At 41.2% G+C, this 16,307-nt stretch overlaps 2 protein-coding genes across 4 annotated transcripts in view; one reads left to right on the top strand and one right to left on the bottom strand.

Annotated features, from left to right (window-relative positions):
- Positions 1-496: 496 nt before the first annotated feature.
- On the bottom strand, positions 497-7,188 carry cd40 (CD40 molecule, TNF receptor superfamily member 5). Of its 2 annotated transcripts, none has more exons than XM_042004991.1 (9): positions 6,788-7,188; positions 6,183-6,264; positions 4,905-5,027; positions 4,676-4,822; positions 3,933-4,026; positions 2,518-2,576; positions 1,526-1,621; positions 1,409-1,440; positions 497-1,299 (listed from the first exon to the last, which is right to left on the bottom strand). In XM_042004991.1, exons 1-9 carry the CDS (start codon positions 6,830-6,832, stop codon positions 1,054-1,056), a joined length of 924 nt encoding a protein of 307 aa, XP_041860925.1. In that variant the 5' UTR covers positions 6,833-7,188; the 3' UTR covers positions 497-1,053. The 2 variants fall into 2 exon arrangements, with proteins under 2 accessions (XP_041860925.1, XP_041860924.1); XM_042004990.1 differs by having other exon boundaries at positions 1,403-1,440; positions 6,788-7,184.
- A 3,818-nt stretch (positions 7,189-11,006) lies between these two features.
- The window catches only part of LOC121652048 (formin-like protein 13), a 47,791-nt gene continuing 42,490 nt past the window's right edge, over positions 11,007-16,307 (top strand). Inside the window, exons 1-3 of one of the 2 annotated variants that reach the window (XM_042004583.1) lie at positions 11,007-11,208; positions 11,977-12,105; positions 13,615-13,743. In XM_042004583.1, the coding sequence (XP_041860517.1) occupies positions 11,143-11,208; positions 11,977-12,105; positions 13,615-13,743 (324 nt within the window). In that variant the 5' untranslated portion in view covers positions 11,007-11,142. The remainder of the gene's footprint in view (positions 11,209-11,976; positions 12,106-13,614; positions 13,744-16,307) is intronic. The other variant, XM_042004584.1, reaches the window with a different exon arrangement.

Below are 16,307 nucleotides of genomic sequence, written 5' to 3'. Positions count from 1 at the left end.
AGAGTAACTACAACATCAGGAGACGATTGTATTTGGTAGATGTGCAATAAAGTTTTCCTCGAGGAGAAGAGAGAGAGAGGCATTTTAATCTTACATTATAATAAGTATCAGTTCAGAACACACACAGTTTGCATAATTTCATTCGGTGTTACTTTAAAAGTCATAGAATTAAGTCAGGCTCTTTTTAACTCCTTCCTTCCTTGAAAAGAATTCCGCTTTAAAGTTGTCTTCAAAAATGAAAGCAAATCTGCGACAGCTGTCTCTGCATCCGAGACTATATAAGAAACAGTAACAAATTTGGCATTACAGGAACTTAACCTACTCCATGAATATCCTAAATTTTACTTCCGGTCATATCCTTCAAAGCATGATGGGAATTAGCTCCATTTTGTCAGCTTGAAGCTCTGTGATGCCAGACTGTGACCGACAGCAGGAAAGAGACATGCCCACCTTTTAAATGAATTTTTAATGCAAACACACACATAAAAACAAATTTAAAGTTTAAAATATGAACAAAAGTCAAGCTGTTGATGATTTTAAAAAGTACATAAAAAACATCTAAATTCCCAAAGCTAACACAACTGAATCAAATAAAATATTACACTTTTTCCTAAAAATGTATTTATTCATGACTGACATTGTCAGCACTCCGTACTAATACATACATATATACATAAGTGTTGGTACTGTTTAAAGCAAGTATGACACTCGACAACATACATTCATTAATAGCTTTAGTACCTAGTTCTTGAGAATTGTAGGGGAACTGGGGCCTATCCCAGTTGAAAATGGATGACATGGGGTAGACCCTTACAAGACAACAATCCTTCATAGGGACCACATGATCACAGTTTCACCTGCTAATCAGTGAAAAGCCTTGCATGCATGTTTATTGGAATGTAACATAAAGACAAGAAACATGAGAAAATCCATGCAGGCTCAAGGAGAACATGCAAACTTCACACACAGCTCCCAGTCGAGGTTTTAACTGGAAGCTGTGCTGCTCTGTGGCAGTAGTGCTGACCATCACACTTCCATGCAGCCCACAACAGCTCACATCGAACAAGATTCCTGTGTTTGTGACTCCTGACGAGAGAGAATGTCCATTTTCCCATACTCCTGGGTCAGAACGTTTCCATTTTCTGTAACTCCATGGTCCAGGCTGCCCTCTTCATCTTCGTTCTCGACGGGTATGCTTCGCTCAGCCAGCGTGTCTTTCTCAGCCAGGGTGTCTTTCTCAGCCAGGGTGCCTTGCTCAGCTTGAGTAATTCTTTCAGTCTCCTGGCATCCCATGCAAGCCTAGGAGAACGTAGTAAAATGAAACAAAATGAAAAAATGTGCATGGAAATATCTTTACAGATGAAACTATACTATAAAGGTGAATTATGCTGAAGGTACTCACATATACCTTTGCTCTAATTTCCATGTATCCTGATTTTTCTACACAGAAAGAAAAACAACTTTAGTAAAATTTAAATGAGCACTGATACTGTAACATTATGAGAACATACAGAAAACAACTTACTTTTATAGACAAACCCGGCGATTCCAGCACAAATTACAAACAAAGCTATGATTACCACAATAATGACCGCTATATAATGATCCCGAAATGTTCTCACTGTAAGACAAGAGAAAAAAAAACAGTAAACCACACTGAGGTTAAGAAAAGTCTCAAAGATAATATAGAAGAATACAAAGATTATTTAATCACAATCTAATACATTAATAAAAATGGCAACAAACAGGTACTAACAATAAAAAAATATACAAATTATACACAGAAATCATTAGAAAAAAAGTAGACAGATAAAAAAACTTTAATAATTAAAAATTTTTATATTTATTGTAGTCAAATTATACTTTTTTTCTTGGTCATTTATATTGAAACTCTAAATAAGCGACTACTCTAGCAGGATTTTAGCTGTAAAATTCAAGCCAGTCACATACGTAAAGTATAAAATATAAAGCTAAAAGGCAAATAGAAAAATATTGTTTATTTATTTAACCTGTTGGTACCAGACATCCCGAAGGGGGGACAAGACAAATAAATATGTCTTTTACTCAGTCTCCTTGGTGTACACCACAGGAAAGCTAAGATTCTTGAGATGTGAGAACCATTTCAGGCTGCAATCACAACTCTAGATCCAGTAAACACTTTTTCAAACCAGTTACAAATATAATTTATTTTTGAAGCCAAACTGCAACAAAAACAATCCTGTTACATCAGCAAGGGTCCAGTACAAGTAGTCCAGGAAAGAGTTGTTCCATAAAAACCTCTTTGTAGGTGAAAACTGCAGGATTTTAAGAGTTAAACACTGTGAAGTGTGCATGCATTGTAAACACTGTGTGAGTGAAAACATTTGATCCTACGCTGCAAACCACAGACCAGCGTAGCCGTGTGCGACGCAGCAGCTCATGTGAGATGTAGTTTCGTTTCCGAGACTGTAACCGCACGGCTGAAGGTGGCGCGAGAAATGACAGTGAGAAACCTTCATCAGCCCACACTGAACTTACCACATGTGGTGTCAGACGTCGCTGTTCCAGCCTTATCCTCTTCGTATCCAAACGTACATCTGAAAAAACAATAGAGCAGCATTAAAGGACAATTCCAGTGTTCTTGTTTTACTCCATCTTTTTTAGACTTGGTTTACCAGGTCATTGCCTCTACTGTCGCCTACACACACACACTTCCGCTTCATATTAAATGATTTTCAGATATCTGGTCTTTAGTGCCTCAGAGCTGAGGTGGGACAGAGATGGGCCGTTCTAAAAACTTCTTTTAATTCATTTTCTGTATTTGTGTTCTGTTGTTTCTATTCTTCGCAGTTTTTCAGATAAAAACTGAAAAACTTTGAAATCCAGGAGGAATCTTTGATTCTAACCTAAGTTTTAATGCTCAGGTCAAACTTTTAGCTCAGTCTTGTTATTTCCAGCTAAAATCAGGAGGTTTCGTTCAACTACTGACTTATATAAAGGATCTGCAGCTTTTTTCTAGTCTCACCTTGACTGCTGTAATTCATTGTACTCAGGTATCAGTGAGGGCTTCATCCATCATCTCCAAGTCATTCAAAACCCTCCAGTAAGACTCAAACCAAACTGGTCCCTGAACTTGTTTCCTTTTTCTGCCTTTCTGTTAAATTTTTTATTGTTTCCAAAATCTTCCTGCACATATTCAAACATCCCTTGCTTACAAATGTCCCTTAAATGCCCCCCTCCTGACCACAGAGATAGTGACCTATCACTAGAAACCCTCCTTTGGTTTTGTCTGATGAATATATTGCATATTCTATTGTTGCTAACCTGGCTGCCTTGTCCTCCCTACCTACTGTTCTTGTTGCCTTTATCAGAAAGCCTTTTTAATTTCTGATATTAATAATTTATTAATGTTATTTCAAACAGAATTTCTTAATGTTTCAGATTGTTGACGTTTTACTGTTTTCTCTGCTGTGTTATGCACCCAGTAACATTCTTTTGTAAAGCATTCTGAGCTATATTCAAATTTATCTAAAAACTGCTCTACAAATAAAGTCTGATTGGTTCATTTGAGCTTTTCAGGTCTATATCACATCCTACTCTGGAACTCGGTGTTAAAAAGAATGATTATAGTTCATATAATGGCCCATTTCTTGGCTGAAGCTTCATATTTAACAGGAATGAGAGTGAATCATTGTTAAAACACTAAAGTGCAAATTCAAACTATTCCTGTAACAGTGACTCATGAATCAGCTTCTATTCTTAACACAACATTAAACTGTAGGAGCCTCTAAAGGACATGAGCACAGGAAAGAAACTCAGTACAAAAGTTAGGATTAGAATTAGATTAAGGTCGGGGTGAGTGTGGAGATATGAGTTAGGCAGTCCGTTCTAATGATCGGGGCTACATGGTGAGTGTGTGTTTTGAGTGCTGATGTCTGACTTTCAGAACTTACTCGGTCCATTCCAGACAGGCGCCGTCGCTTGAGCTCTCGTTGGAAAACGTACCACCTGGACATCGCTTGCAAACTGTGTCATGCGTTTGATTGCCTGAAAGCCAAATGCAATCTTTAAAAAAAAAAAAAAAAAAATCCAGCACAAAGAAAAAGGAAAGCTTAACACCCAGATAGCAGACATGTTTGGGCCAAATCTGGGCTACTTAAAGCCACTTATGGCTCAGTTACGGCACTGGCTAGTGTTGTGTGGGCCACATGTGGTCCAGATGTCAGGTTCCAGCCTGGCTTGGATATGGTAAGTCTCCTGTGGGCCACATGTGGTCCAGATGTCAGGTTCCAGCCTGGCTTGGATATGGTAAGTCTCCTGTGGGCCACATGTGGTCCAGATGTCAGGTTCCAGCCTGGCTTGGATATGGTAAGTCTCCTGTGGGCCACATGTGGTCCAGGTGTCAGGTTCCAGCCTGGCTTGGATATGGTAAGTCTCCTGTGGGCCACATGTGGTCCAGATGTCAGTTGTTGGCCTGGATGTGGATTATGGAAAAGATTTTCTGGGCCAGAGGTGGTCCCAATACAGGAAGCCTGCCTGGACATAGATTTCGTTGTGGGCCACATGTGGTGGTCCTGTGGTTGAACTTCTGCAGCCACACACACATTTAGTCAATCCCATGAGATCAGGTCAAATTTGGGCCAAACATTTTTTGCTTTCTGGGTGAATTTACATTAAAACAAACAAACTGCTGTACCTTTGGAATGAACTCCAAATCCAGGGTGACACTTAGTGTGTTGTACACAGGTTATACATTCACTGCTGGAGCAGTGAAATCCCTCTTTACAGACACAGATGGTTTTTTCCAAATGATTATTATGGATGGCAACCTGGAAGTTTTTATCTGGCAGAAAAAGGGTTTCCAGTTATCAGACGCAAGTCATCAAACAAAGAACAAGTGTGTGCAAAGTGTCACATGTTCTTACTCGGGTCGCAGTACGGCTGAAGATTGCATTTGTCAGATTTTGTGTATTTGTCCATATATTCGTTTTTTCCACACGCTTCGCAAACAGGATCCTGGCAGGTGCTCTGGGGCAACATTCTGGTTCCTACAAAGCAAGTTGTTACTAAAATGTTTTATTTTTCTCAAGGATGTGTGGAAAATGATCTTCAAAGGAAAACATAGCTTTATAAAAGACACTGCTGGAGTATCAGTCTGTTAAATACAAATATACAACCAGACTGTTAGCTTAGCATAATAATGGGGAGGCTGTCACGAATTGTATGTGCCCAAAAATGACCAACTTAGTTAACTACAATCCATTTTCCAAACATTTTATAGTTAGTTTGTTTAATGAGTCCACGACCCTGTGTTGGAATAAGCGGGTAGAGGCAATAGATGGATGGATGGATGGATGGATGATTCTATCATGAAATATTAACTAAAGAATGTTTCACTATTGCGATTTAATGCAAATGGTGTACAAATGCTGTTTGAGAAACACGCAGAGCCAAAGACAACAGCTGCTAAAAAAATAGGGAGGAAGAAAATATGGGGAAATTAGGTCCAGAGCACCTTCTGACAGGTAAAGCTAGCATAATACAAGTCTACAATAACAATGAGCAGTCATATGAGAGCAAAGTACCCAACACATGATCCTTCCACAGATCACAAGTCAATGGCTTCAGTTTTGTGTTAGATGTAAAGAGCAAATAGCAGACTTCATCTCAAAGAGATGAGAGCTGAAGACATACGTCCCATCATGGCTGAAGGTGAAAGGCTTTTTTTAAGTTTGGTGGAATTTATTGAGCCTGAGTTTTGAAAACAGCTTTTATTCCCAGCTCAACATAAAACTGTAGGAGCTGATATCCCTATTTGTTGAAACTTATCAACCAAAACCAGTAACCTAAAGCTTTTAATGACTTTTAAATGTGTGTCCACATAGAAAATGAAATATTAAGAATAAAAGAAGAAGCAACAAACAGATGATTTATGGCTTTTTAAGAATGTAAAATAAGTAAGATCACGCAGGTGCAACTGGTTCTACAGTTTACAGCTGTAAAAGTTGAATGGAGGTTGGGTCCTCATAACTGTGGGGGAATTTATCCAAACTGGGCAAATTTATGGGCTTTTTACTGCAGATAAATATTCAGTCTATGTGAAAGCAAAAATAAATGTTGATGTTGAAAAAAATCCTATCTTCGTGTGTCCTGCTTCTTTAGTAATACCACATTCACAGTAATGCGCAACGATGTGTTTATACCTGGTTTGCACATGTTGCAGCACATCCCATTTTTTTCATACTGCGTTTGGGGGTCACAGTGGGGCTGCGCTGCGGCCATCGCCTGCAGAGAAGAGAGGGAAAGCGCGTGACACGTTTAGTATCTATTTATATGACCATTTAAACTACATCACTACTGATGTTTCTGTGAGAAAGACAGTTGGTTCACTTCCTCACACCCGACTGTGCGGGGCGGCCTGGAAAGTCCCAAACATTCAACGGGCCCCGAACTCCACAAGCAGCAGATGTACGTCTTTCCTGCTGTCTCTGTCTGTTTTCTGTCTCTTAATAATTTCAGTATGCACATCGGAAATCACCCAACAATGCATATTCATGTCAGTCTAATAGCGGCATTGAAAGCGAAAGCGAAAGTTTGTCTGGGCGCGGTTGTTGTAAAAAATGCGCAAATCTGACTAAAACGAGCTTAAAAGAACATCACAGCTTAAGATCAAGATTATTACCAAGAAACCTTATTTATATTAAATAATAATTAAACAAATGAACGAGAAACTGTGTACAACGAGCTTCTTTCAGTTCTACGTCTATGCCTTTTAAGAACTGCGTCATAACGAAATGAGTTCACTCACCGTCAAGGCGCCCACGGCAAACAGCAGGTAAACACGCATCTTCATGTGTCCCGGGTTTCCTTCTGTACAAGCTTCTTAGCTTAAAGACCGCCAGGACAAAAATAAGCATATGAGCACCCTCCTTCTAATTCACCTCCCCCTTTTTATGGGGAGAGAGGGAGGAGTTCCGGAGGGGTTTACCCGTCTGGTTCTTTTCACTTGACCGCTTCCTGTAAAATACTCAGATAACTCAGAAGTTAGGCAATACCATCAGTGACAAGCCACCATGTAAAAAACAGAGCCTTGTGACCAGTGAAGAAAGTAGGTTCAGTTCTAAAAACTCAGCAAAATGTACACAAAAGTACTATATTCTGTCCTGTGCTGTTATTTCTCATACAGCCTGATGTGAATGGAGCCCACAGCCAGCTTTATTCTGGTTTGGCTAGTTTACCTGCTACACTTCCTGGAAATGTCCTGACATGCTATTAAACTTTTTTTATATGCATGGATAATAATAGTGTAAGTACTGTAAATGTGCTCACAAACTGTACAGCACCACTTCTGAGGAAGAGCACAGTGATTCTGTTGTTTTCTTCCTTCTGAGCCACACCTATTCAGTGGGTTTCCCCATCAAATTGTCATGAAGGGCTTTTCCACATGGTTGGTTTCATGCTGTTTAGGATTCCCCTTGTTTTTGCTACAAGTCTTCTGAACTGTACTTCTCTGACTGACCATTTAATCCGTCTAAACTCAAATGGAAGTGAAAAGGGAATTCCTGATTACATTGTACATTTCATCATGCAGTTACGTTACATACACCTGGAAAAGCCAGTAAGTGGTTTCTCACAGTATTTACTGGTTGGAAATTACAATTCCCTTTTTCATCACAGTCCCCCACAGGTAAGGAACCCAAGTGGGTTTGTCCGCAGTTTCCACGTGGGCCCCTGTGTTTGCCCTTACAGGTTTCAAGTTGGTTTTTGGTTTTATTTGGGCTATGAGGGTAGTGACTGGGCATGGGCTTTAACTGGGCAAATATTCCAGCTCCCATGTGGTTTCAGTTATCCAAATTGGCAAACACAGATGAGGCCACCGTGGAAACTGCAGAAAAAGCCACTTATCCGCAGCCCAAAAATAACTTGTTGTTCGGTGAATGATAAAATAAGTTCAGCTTTAGATTTAGTAAGTTTAGTAATTATTATAACTAGTTGTGTGCCTGTTCAGGAGATTTTTATTATTTTTAGTTTTGTATTGATTTTAAACAATTCTAGTGTATAGAAAAAGTAACATACCATTAAAAAAGAAAAGTAAAAAACTTTACAGCATGGCTGTATTTCAATTTGGAATTGCCTCCCCTGTTCTTATCTTATCTTCAGGGATGAATAACATGTTCAGGGCAGTCTTGGACAGCAATTTCAGTCCAAACTGAAGTTTATTAGCTCATTAGATACACTCACTGGTCACTTTATTAGGTACACTGCCAGATATACCCTTCGAGTTCCAAATTGGACCTTTTTTTGCCATTAAACAGCCTTAGTACTTGGTTTCATAGATTCAGCAAGGTGTTTGGTGACATGATGCTGTATGTACACTAATAGGCCACTTTATTAGGAATGTCTCACTAAAACCATTTGAACCCCTTTTCCCTTCAGAATTCTTGGTGTGATAGATTCACATGGAAACCTTTCTCTGAGGTTTTGCTCCATATTGACATGACAGCATCACACAGTTGCTGCAGGTTTGTCAGCTGCATCCATGATGAGAATCTCTCGTTCCACCACATCCCAAAGCTGCTCTACTGGACTGAGATCTGGTGGCTGTGGATTAAAATATTATATTATATTATATTATATTATATTATATTATATTATATTATATTATATTATATTATATTATACAGCCGAGGTGTGGAGGGGATCCGGTTCGGTGGCCTCAGGACTGGGTCTCTGCTCTTTGCGGATGACGTGGTTCTGTTGGCTTCATCGGGCCGTGATCTTCAGCTCTCACTGGAGCGATTCACAGCCGAGTGTGAAGCGGCTGGGATGAGAATCAGCACCTCCAAGTCCGAGACCATGGTCCTCAGCCGGAAAAGGGTGGAGTGCTCTCTCCGGGTCTGCGATGGGGTCCTGCCCCAAGTGGAGGAGTTCACGTATCTCGGGGTCTTGTTCACGAGTGAGGGAAGGATGGAGCGGGAGATCGACAGGCGGATCGGTGTGATCGCAGTGATGCGGGCTCTGCATCGGTCTGTCGTGGTGAAGAGAGAGCTGAGCCAAAAGGCGAAGCTCTCGATTTACCAGTCAATCTACGTTCCTACCCTCACCTATGGTCATGAGCTGTGGGTAGTGACCGAAAGAACGAGATCTCGAATACAAGCGGCCGAAATGAGTTTCCTCCGCAGGGTGGCCGGGCTCTCCCTTAGAGATAGGGTGAGAAGCTCGGTGATCCGGGAGGGGCTCAGAGTAGAGCCGCTTCTCCTCCACATTGAGAGGAGCCAGATGAGGTGGCTCTGGTGTCTGGTTAGGATGCCTCCTGGACGCCTCCCTGGTGAGGTGTTCCGGGCACGTCCCACCGGAAGGAGGCCCCGGGGCAGACCCAGGACACACTGGATGGACTACATCTCTCGGCTGGCCTGGGAACGCCTCGGGATCCCTTCGGATGAGCTGGTGAATGTGGCCGGGGAGAGGGAAGTCTGGGTTTACCTGCGTAGGCAGCTGCCCCCGCGACCCGACTCTGGATAAGCGGAAGAAAATGAAAATGGATATTATATTATATTATAACCCTATAGATTAACAGCATAATTCTAACTGGATGAGCAAAGAACTACAATATACACTTGTCACACTACATAACTTATTGCACACAACTTTATCCTCCATGTTTGTTCTGTCATTGTTTAATTGTTCTTTATATTTTGTTCTCATGACCTCTGTCATGCTTTGCAGCAAAATAAACAGAAACAAATATAGAACTGAGTTAATTTTAAAAGCTTAATATGCATATATAAAAAAATTATTGATAAAAATGGAAGTATTGCAAGTATTTGTCGCTATCATTCAATGTTATTTATATTTTTTGTTTATTATTATTATTATTATTATTGTTAATAATAATAATAATAATAATAAAATGTACTGAATGCTAAACTTGTTCAGGAAAAAATTACTAGGAGGAAAATTCTGTAATCCTGTAATAGTTACTTGTAATGTAGGTGCTGCAATGATCAGTTTTCTCTGGGGGAGTCTCCAGGGTTCTTTTCTTTTGTGTTTTAAATCTTTAATTGTTTTTGTGTCTTATTGGGCTGAATACATGAGCAAAAACACAAATATGAGAACAATCTTTAAATGGTAGCTGGGTTGTTACAGTTCATCTCTACAATGCATGTTGCTACATAGAAAATATATATTTATATTAATTTTTTTTGGTGGTGGTGGTGGTGGTGGGGATTTAATGCAGTCATACAGCTTCTCCTTTGCAGCATCTTTCTCTTCACGTGTAGTCTGCAACAGCTGCAGACAAATCTGCACGTGAGTCATTACAGCAATAACACCTTAACTCATGCTTCTCAATATATTTACTCAAATTAATTACTTTTTTGCAGGTGGTAAAGTGTGTGAAAGAATAAAGTAAATTTAATAAATTATTGACATTTGTAACTCTCAAGATTAATGACCTTATAGAAGCTGTAAGAGGTGCACGGCTCAGCCACAGCTAACCTCATCCCGGCTGCAACATCAATCCTGTTACAATTCAAAGACACAGTTTTAACACTGACATGAACAAAGGTCATAATTCAGTGCAACACATCCCATGACATTAACAAAATGTTAAAAAAATGTTTGTTGGAAAGTGTAATTTGTTGCATTTTCTTTAGCTACTTGAACTAGATTTGCCTTAAATCCTGTCAAATGGTACAATATTTCATATAGGTGTAGACATCCAGAGTAGAAATATAAAGTCAACAAAGTTTTTAAGGATATTTTGTCATTTAGATAAATAAACTTATTTACTATTACTATTTTTAGGTGTGTCAAGCAGCCACAGGTTTCCTGTTACCTGTTGGTTAAAAAAATGAAAGAGCAGAGTTTATACATTGTGTTGCAAGGGGAGACATGTTGCCCTACCTGTTTGCAGTTCTGCAGAAGAAGTCTCTGTGCGTCGTGGGTGTGGTTAAGTGCTACCTGAGAGAAGTGTAACCTGAGCTGAAAGAGGGCGGTGGTTCAAGAACTTACAAATCACAGTTCTTTCTTCTTGCTTGGTTATATCTCTGAAGAGGTTTTGCATGACAGACAAAACAAGGCTAATCTCTGTAACACAGAAAAGGAACAATTTCATAGATTAAGTTAATGCATGGACTTTGGTTTAAACTCTAAACACTTGCAATGCCAAGTTCAAAGAAGAAAGCCACTAAGTCCAGGATGAATACAAACGGAGTTAACATGCCGCAGGTAAGATTTTAGCTCTTGTTGCTCTTGCTGTTCGGTCATTAACAGCATCTGTAAACCTCTAAACTTATTTTTTTAATGAAAGCTAAAAGTCAGATCGGGCGCGGCCCTACTGGATTCTTGATTCCAGAGAAAAAACTTCTCTTGCTTTCAGTGACGTCAGCTATGTGTGGCAAGTTTCATAGTTCAGTTTATGGTAATGCCTGAAACATTTCTTGCTTCCTCAATTCAACCCAACTTCCTCAACTTCAGAACTTCCCCACAGTAGAAGAATTTATTTACTCCCCAGTGTTACAGACAATGACTGATCTGAGGAAGGCTGTCTGTGCCTGTAAATACATGTGTTGGGGATTAACTTCACACCACAATGATTCTGACTTGACATTGATTTATAGGATGTACTGCTCACACTGTGAAGCAGAAAAAGTGATGTATGCAATGTTAATGATGGTTAATATAACTGTGTGTACTAGAGGGGGTATCAATATATTGCAGTGATCAAATATCATCTGTTCAAACTGGAATGATCAAATACCAATACAGTAATCATTTGTAAGACATGGTTAAGAAAGAACAAGATGAATATGAAGTGATTATGTCAAATCAGCATGTCATTTCATCTTATAATGATCTGTAGAATTAAATCAAAATTGTTTTGGATTTCTGATATCAGGAAACATTGAATTGTTATCCATTGAATCAATAAACTGTATTGTGTTTTACACCCTGGGTTTATAGATGGTTAGGATTCATTGCTCTATTTGCTTCCAGCTAAGCAACGAGATGCAGCTGGAACTCATGAACAAGGTGAAGAGGGGAGAATTATCCATTGATGATGCTCTGCAACAGGCCAGAAAGGACAGGGAGCAGCTACTCAAAGAGAGTAACTCATCTAATGAAGTAGGTCTCTAATCTCTACACAAACATATTATTTATGTTAAATAGATTTATTGCATTATATTTGCAGAGACAATGGATCTTATTGCTTTTTGTAATGAGCGAAGACATCTTGTCTTTCAGGTTATTGTTTTGATTTTGACTCTGACTCAAAGCTTTCCTTTCTTGGTCCTCATTTATCTCTGATGTTGTTCTTGGCATCTGTTTTCAGTTACATGTAGGCTGCATCTTCCCTGCTTCTTTTGTTGTTAAACCTGTCCTGTCTAGCATCATAACAAGCAAATAATAGTCTGGTTGCTGTGTTGTACCGAACAAATTTGCTTAGCCAAAGGGAGGTTTTATGGGTATAAGGCTCCTCTTGATAATCTGATTAATTTTTTTATTTACTTTGAATCATGGAATCTTTGTAATCTTGCTGGAGCTGAGCGGAGGGGACAGAAAAAGAAGGTAGACAGCAAAAAGAAGCAAAAAGGAAAGCAGAAAGAAGAAAGGGGAGACAAAAACACAACAGATAGAAGGCAACAACCCTTCCATCCAAACTATCACCAGACAACCGACTGCTACACTTGTACAGAAACACACCAGAAAATTTCCTACAGCTTTTACAGAAAAACAGAGCTGACAGTCATCAAGAGTTCCTAAATAAAAACCAAATAAAAAAACATATCACAAATGTATCACGACAACAACCAAAGTAACAGAAACTCCCTCACAGAAAAAAACCCCAAAAGTAGCTCTTAGTGTATAAATCCACTGAACAACTCGGTGACTGGGTCAGCATGCAGAGTACGAGGAACGAGGAGTGATGAGGAGCGGTGAGGGAGATCGTGCAAATGCAATCACGCCTCCACAGAGGCTAGAGGCAGACTAGGGTGGCCCAGAAACCTGGGCCATTAGCAGCAGTACTGGGGCACAAACCCAAGCCACCCCACATCGAAGACGCCCCCAGTCCCACCCAGAGGGTGGCAGTGGAGAGCCCCAGCCAGAGCACCCCGGTGGTCACAGGTCACAGGGCACAGGCCTGGTAGGCTAAAATCGGCAGTTGCTGCCCCCGCCCGGCACCAGCCATCCAGGGCGGCCAGAGCAAAGGACCCAGGGCCTCAGGAGCCCAGAGGCTCTAACTTAAATAATAGTCTATATATTTTTAGCTTGGGGGCATGGAGATTCAAAAATTCTGTAATGTTAATGATGGTTAATATAACTGTGTGTACTAGAGGGGGTATCAATATATTGCAGTGGTCAAATATCATCTGTTCAAACTGAAATGATCAAATACTAATACAGTAATCATTTGTAAGACATGGTTAAGAAAGAACAAGTTGAATATGAAGTGATTATGTCAAATCAGCATGTCATTTCATCTTATAATGATCCGTAGAATCAAATCAAAATTGTTTTGGATTTCTGATATCAGGAAACATTGAATTGTTATCCATTGAATCAATAAACTGAATTGTGTTTTACACCCTGAGTTTATAGATGGTTAGGAGTCATTGCTCTATTTGCTTCTAGCTAAGCAACGAGATGCAGCTGAAAATCATGAACAAGGTAAAGAGGGGAGAATTATCCATTGATGATGCTCTGCAACAGGCCAGAAAGGACAGGGAGCAGCTACTCAAAGACAGTAACTCATCTAATGAAGTAGGTCTCTAATCTCTACACAAACATATTATTTATGTTAAATAGATTTATTGCATTATATTTGCAGAGACAATGGATCTTATTGCATCTTGTCTTTCAGGTTATTGTTTTGGTTTTGACTCTGACCCACAGCTTTCCTTTCTTGGTCCTCATTTATCTCTGTTGTTTTTCTTGGCATCTGTTTTCAGTTAGGCTGCACATTCCCTGCTTAGTTCCAACATAAAGCTCTAAAATTCAACAGCTGAACAACACAGAGCTTCAGATGAAGGACTATGCTGCTTCACATCACTTAGATATTCACTTAAAAAAATATGCAAACTCGCTGCTTCAAAACAAAAACAAAACTTTTTTGTTAATTTGAGTGACTGAGTACATTTACCTAAAATGTTTTTAGTTTGTCCAACGTTTGCAAACTTGATTAGTTTGTTTTTGCTGTGAGGTCATGAGATTGTGGAAGAAACTTGATTTGATAAATTTCACATATATTATAAGGATGCTTCAGTTTTTTTTTTTAAACACGCATAATGATTTCTAGTCCACCTTATTTAAAGTAACTGATGGATTCAAAGTGGTTGTTGCTTTGCAGCAGGAACTTGGTGTGGGCGGGTTCCTAGTAAAATTAATGTCAGACCACAGACATCTGTGACGGTGCAGCAGCTGCCTGGGTTACTGGTTTAAACACGTGGATGAGCAGTAACTGCAGAGCAGAACATGTTTTGTAAAACTGTGGTGGAAGGGGGATTATTGCTGATATGAGGTTAATATGGAGACCAGAGCCAGTTTTAATATGTTATTATTCCTAAATAATACAAAACGTCAAGATAAAAGAAAACTAAACAAGAGCAAATTTGAGACATTTTAACTTGGATGATTGAAAAATGGACATGACAGGCTATTTTAGATTTTTAAAAATTTTCTGAAATCAATCTAAACTTTGTGTCATTTGAATTATTGATCAAATAAATAGTACTTTAAATATATTGTGTAATTTGAACCATTACTAATCTGCCAAAGTAAAAGTCTAATGTTTCATACAGTGAATTATCTTTGATTTGTTAATGGAAGTGAACAGCATTGTGGGAAACACTGCTCCCCCACCGTGACCATTCCTCTCGCACTTAATTACACTAATTCAAATTAAATAGGTTGATTTAAAAGTACATATAACATATTTAAGGCTAGTATCACTAACAACTAGATTAAAATGAAGTTACATCCACTTATATATTCTATTAAAATCAACGCTACATTTCACAGTGTCAGTGAACCAAGTTAAACTAGGTGTTCCCGCCACTAAGTCTCCATTCATGCTCTAGCTCTGCATGTATTAGCAGCAGACATTTAAAAAAAAAAAAAAAAAAATCTTCTACTCTGCCAGATATCAGAGTAGCAGCTAATCCAGTTTGCATTCTGAACGTAAAAACCTTGTCTTGTAAAACCACGGTGTGTCACGAATGGAGGTGGAGGTGAGGACCCAAATGCACCAAAACAAGACAGGCCCCAGGACAAAGTTCAGGGGGAGCCACCTGGAGGCAGAACAGACGGCAGGATTTGGTCAGGCGGCCGGCCAGGGGGCCGGACGGACCGGGGCAGAACCTCCGGAGGACGACCCGGAGGCCGTGCAGACAGCAGGATCAGTTCAGGCGGCCGGCCAGGGGGCCGGACGGACCGGGGCAGAACCTCCGGAGGACGACCCGGAGGCCGTGCAGACAGGTTTCCAGGCAGACGGGCAGGCTTGGACTGGCGCTCCGGCGGCGGACGGGCAGACTGGATCTCCGGCGGCGGACGGGCAGACTGGATCTCCGGCGGCGGACGGGCAGACTGGAGCTCCGGCGGCGGACGGGCAGACTGGAGCTCTGGGTCGGGCACCAGTAGTGGGTAAGGGGCGTCTCGACCCGAGACCCCCTCGGAAACAGGAATCAGAAGAGAGGCGTCACCACTGGAGACCCCCTCAGGGACAGGGACCAGAAGAGAGGCGTCACCACTGGAGACCCCCTCAGGGACAGGGACCAGAAGAGAGGCGTCACCACTGGAGACCCCCTCAGGGACAGGGACCAGAAGAGAGGCGTCACCACTGGAGACCCCCTCAGGGACAGGGACCAGAAGAGGAGCGTCACAATCGTTGACCCCCTCAGGAACTGGGACCAGAAGAGACGGGCAGGACCTGGGCACCGGCGTGGGACGCCGAAGAGCTGGGCAGGACCTGGGCACCGGCGTGGGACGCCGAAGAGCTGGGCAGGACCTGGGCACCGGCGTGGGACGCCGAAGAGCAGGGCAGGACCTCGGAGCTGGCGTCGGACGCCGCGTCGCAGGGCAGGACCTCGGAGCTGGCGTCGGATGCTGCGGCGTAGGGCAGGACCTCGGAGCAGGTGTGGGACGCTGAAGAGCTGGAGCAGACCTGGGAGCAGGCGTGGAGAGCTGGGGCACTGGAGCAGACCTGGGAGCAGGCAGGACCTCCGCAGGCTGCGCAGACAGGTTCTCCGCAGGCTGAGCTGACAGGTTCTCCGCAGGCTGAGCTGACAGGTTCTCCGCAGGCTGGGCAGACAGGACCTCCGCAGGCTGAG

This window comes from Melanotaenia boesemani, chromosome 13 (genome assembly GCF_017639745.1).
Source record: "Melanotaenia boesemani isolate fMelBoe1 chromosome 13, fMelBoe1.pri, whole genome shotgun sequence".
In the NCBI taxonomy this organism is placed as follows: Eukaryota; Metazoa; Chordata; class Actinopteri; order Atheriniformes; family Melanotaeniidae; genus Melanotaenia; species Melanotaenia boesemani.
This window is presented reverse-complemented; position numbering and strand designations above follow the sequence as displayed.

Coding starts and splice junctions, on each gene's coding strand:
- cd40 (XM_042004990.1), bottom strand. CDS start 6,832: ATGAAGATGCGTGTTTACCTGCTGTTTGCCGTGGGCGCCTTGACG. Junction 5,028..6,182: donor CTGCAACATGTGCAAACCAG/GTATAAACACAT, acceptor CTTGCTTTGTAG/GAACCAGAATGTTGCCCCAG. Junction 2,577..3,932: donor GCCTGTCTGGAATGGACCGA/GTAAGTTCTGAA, acceptor TTGTTTTTTCAG/ATGTACGTTTGGATACGAAG.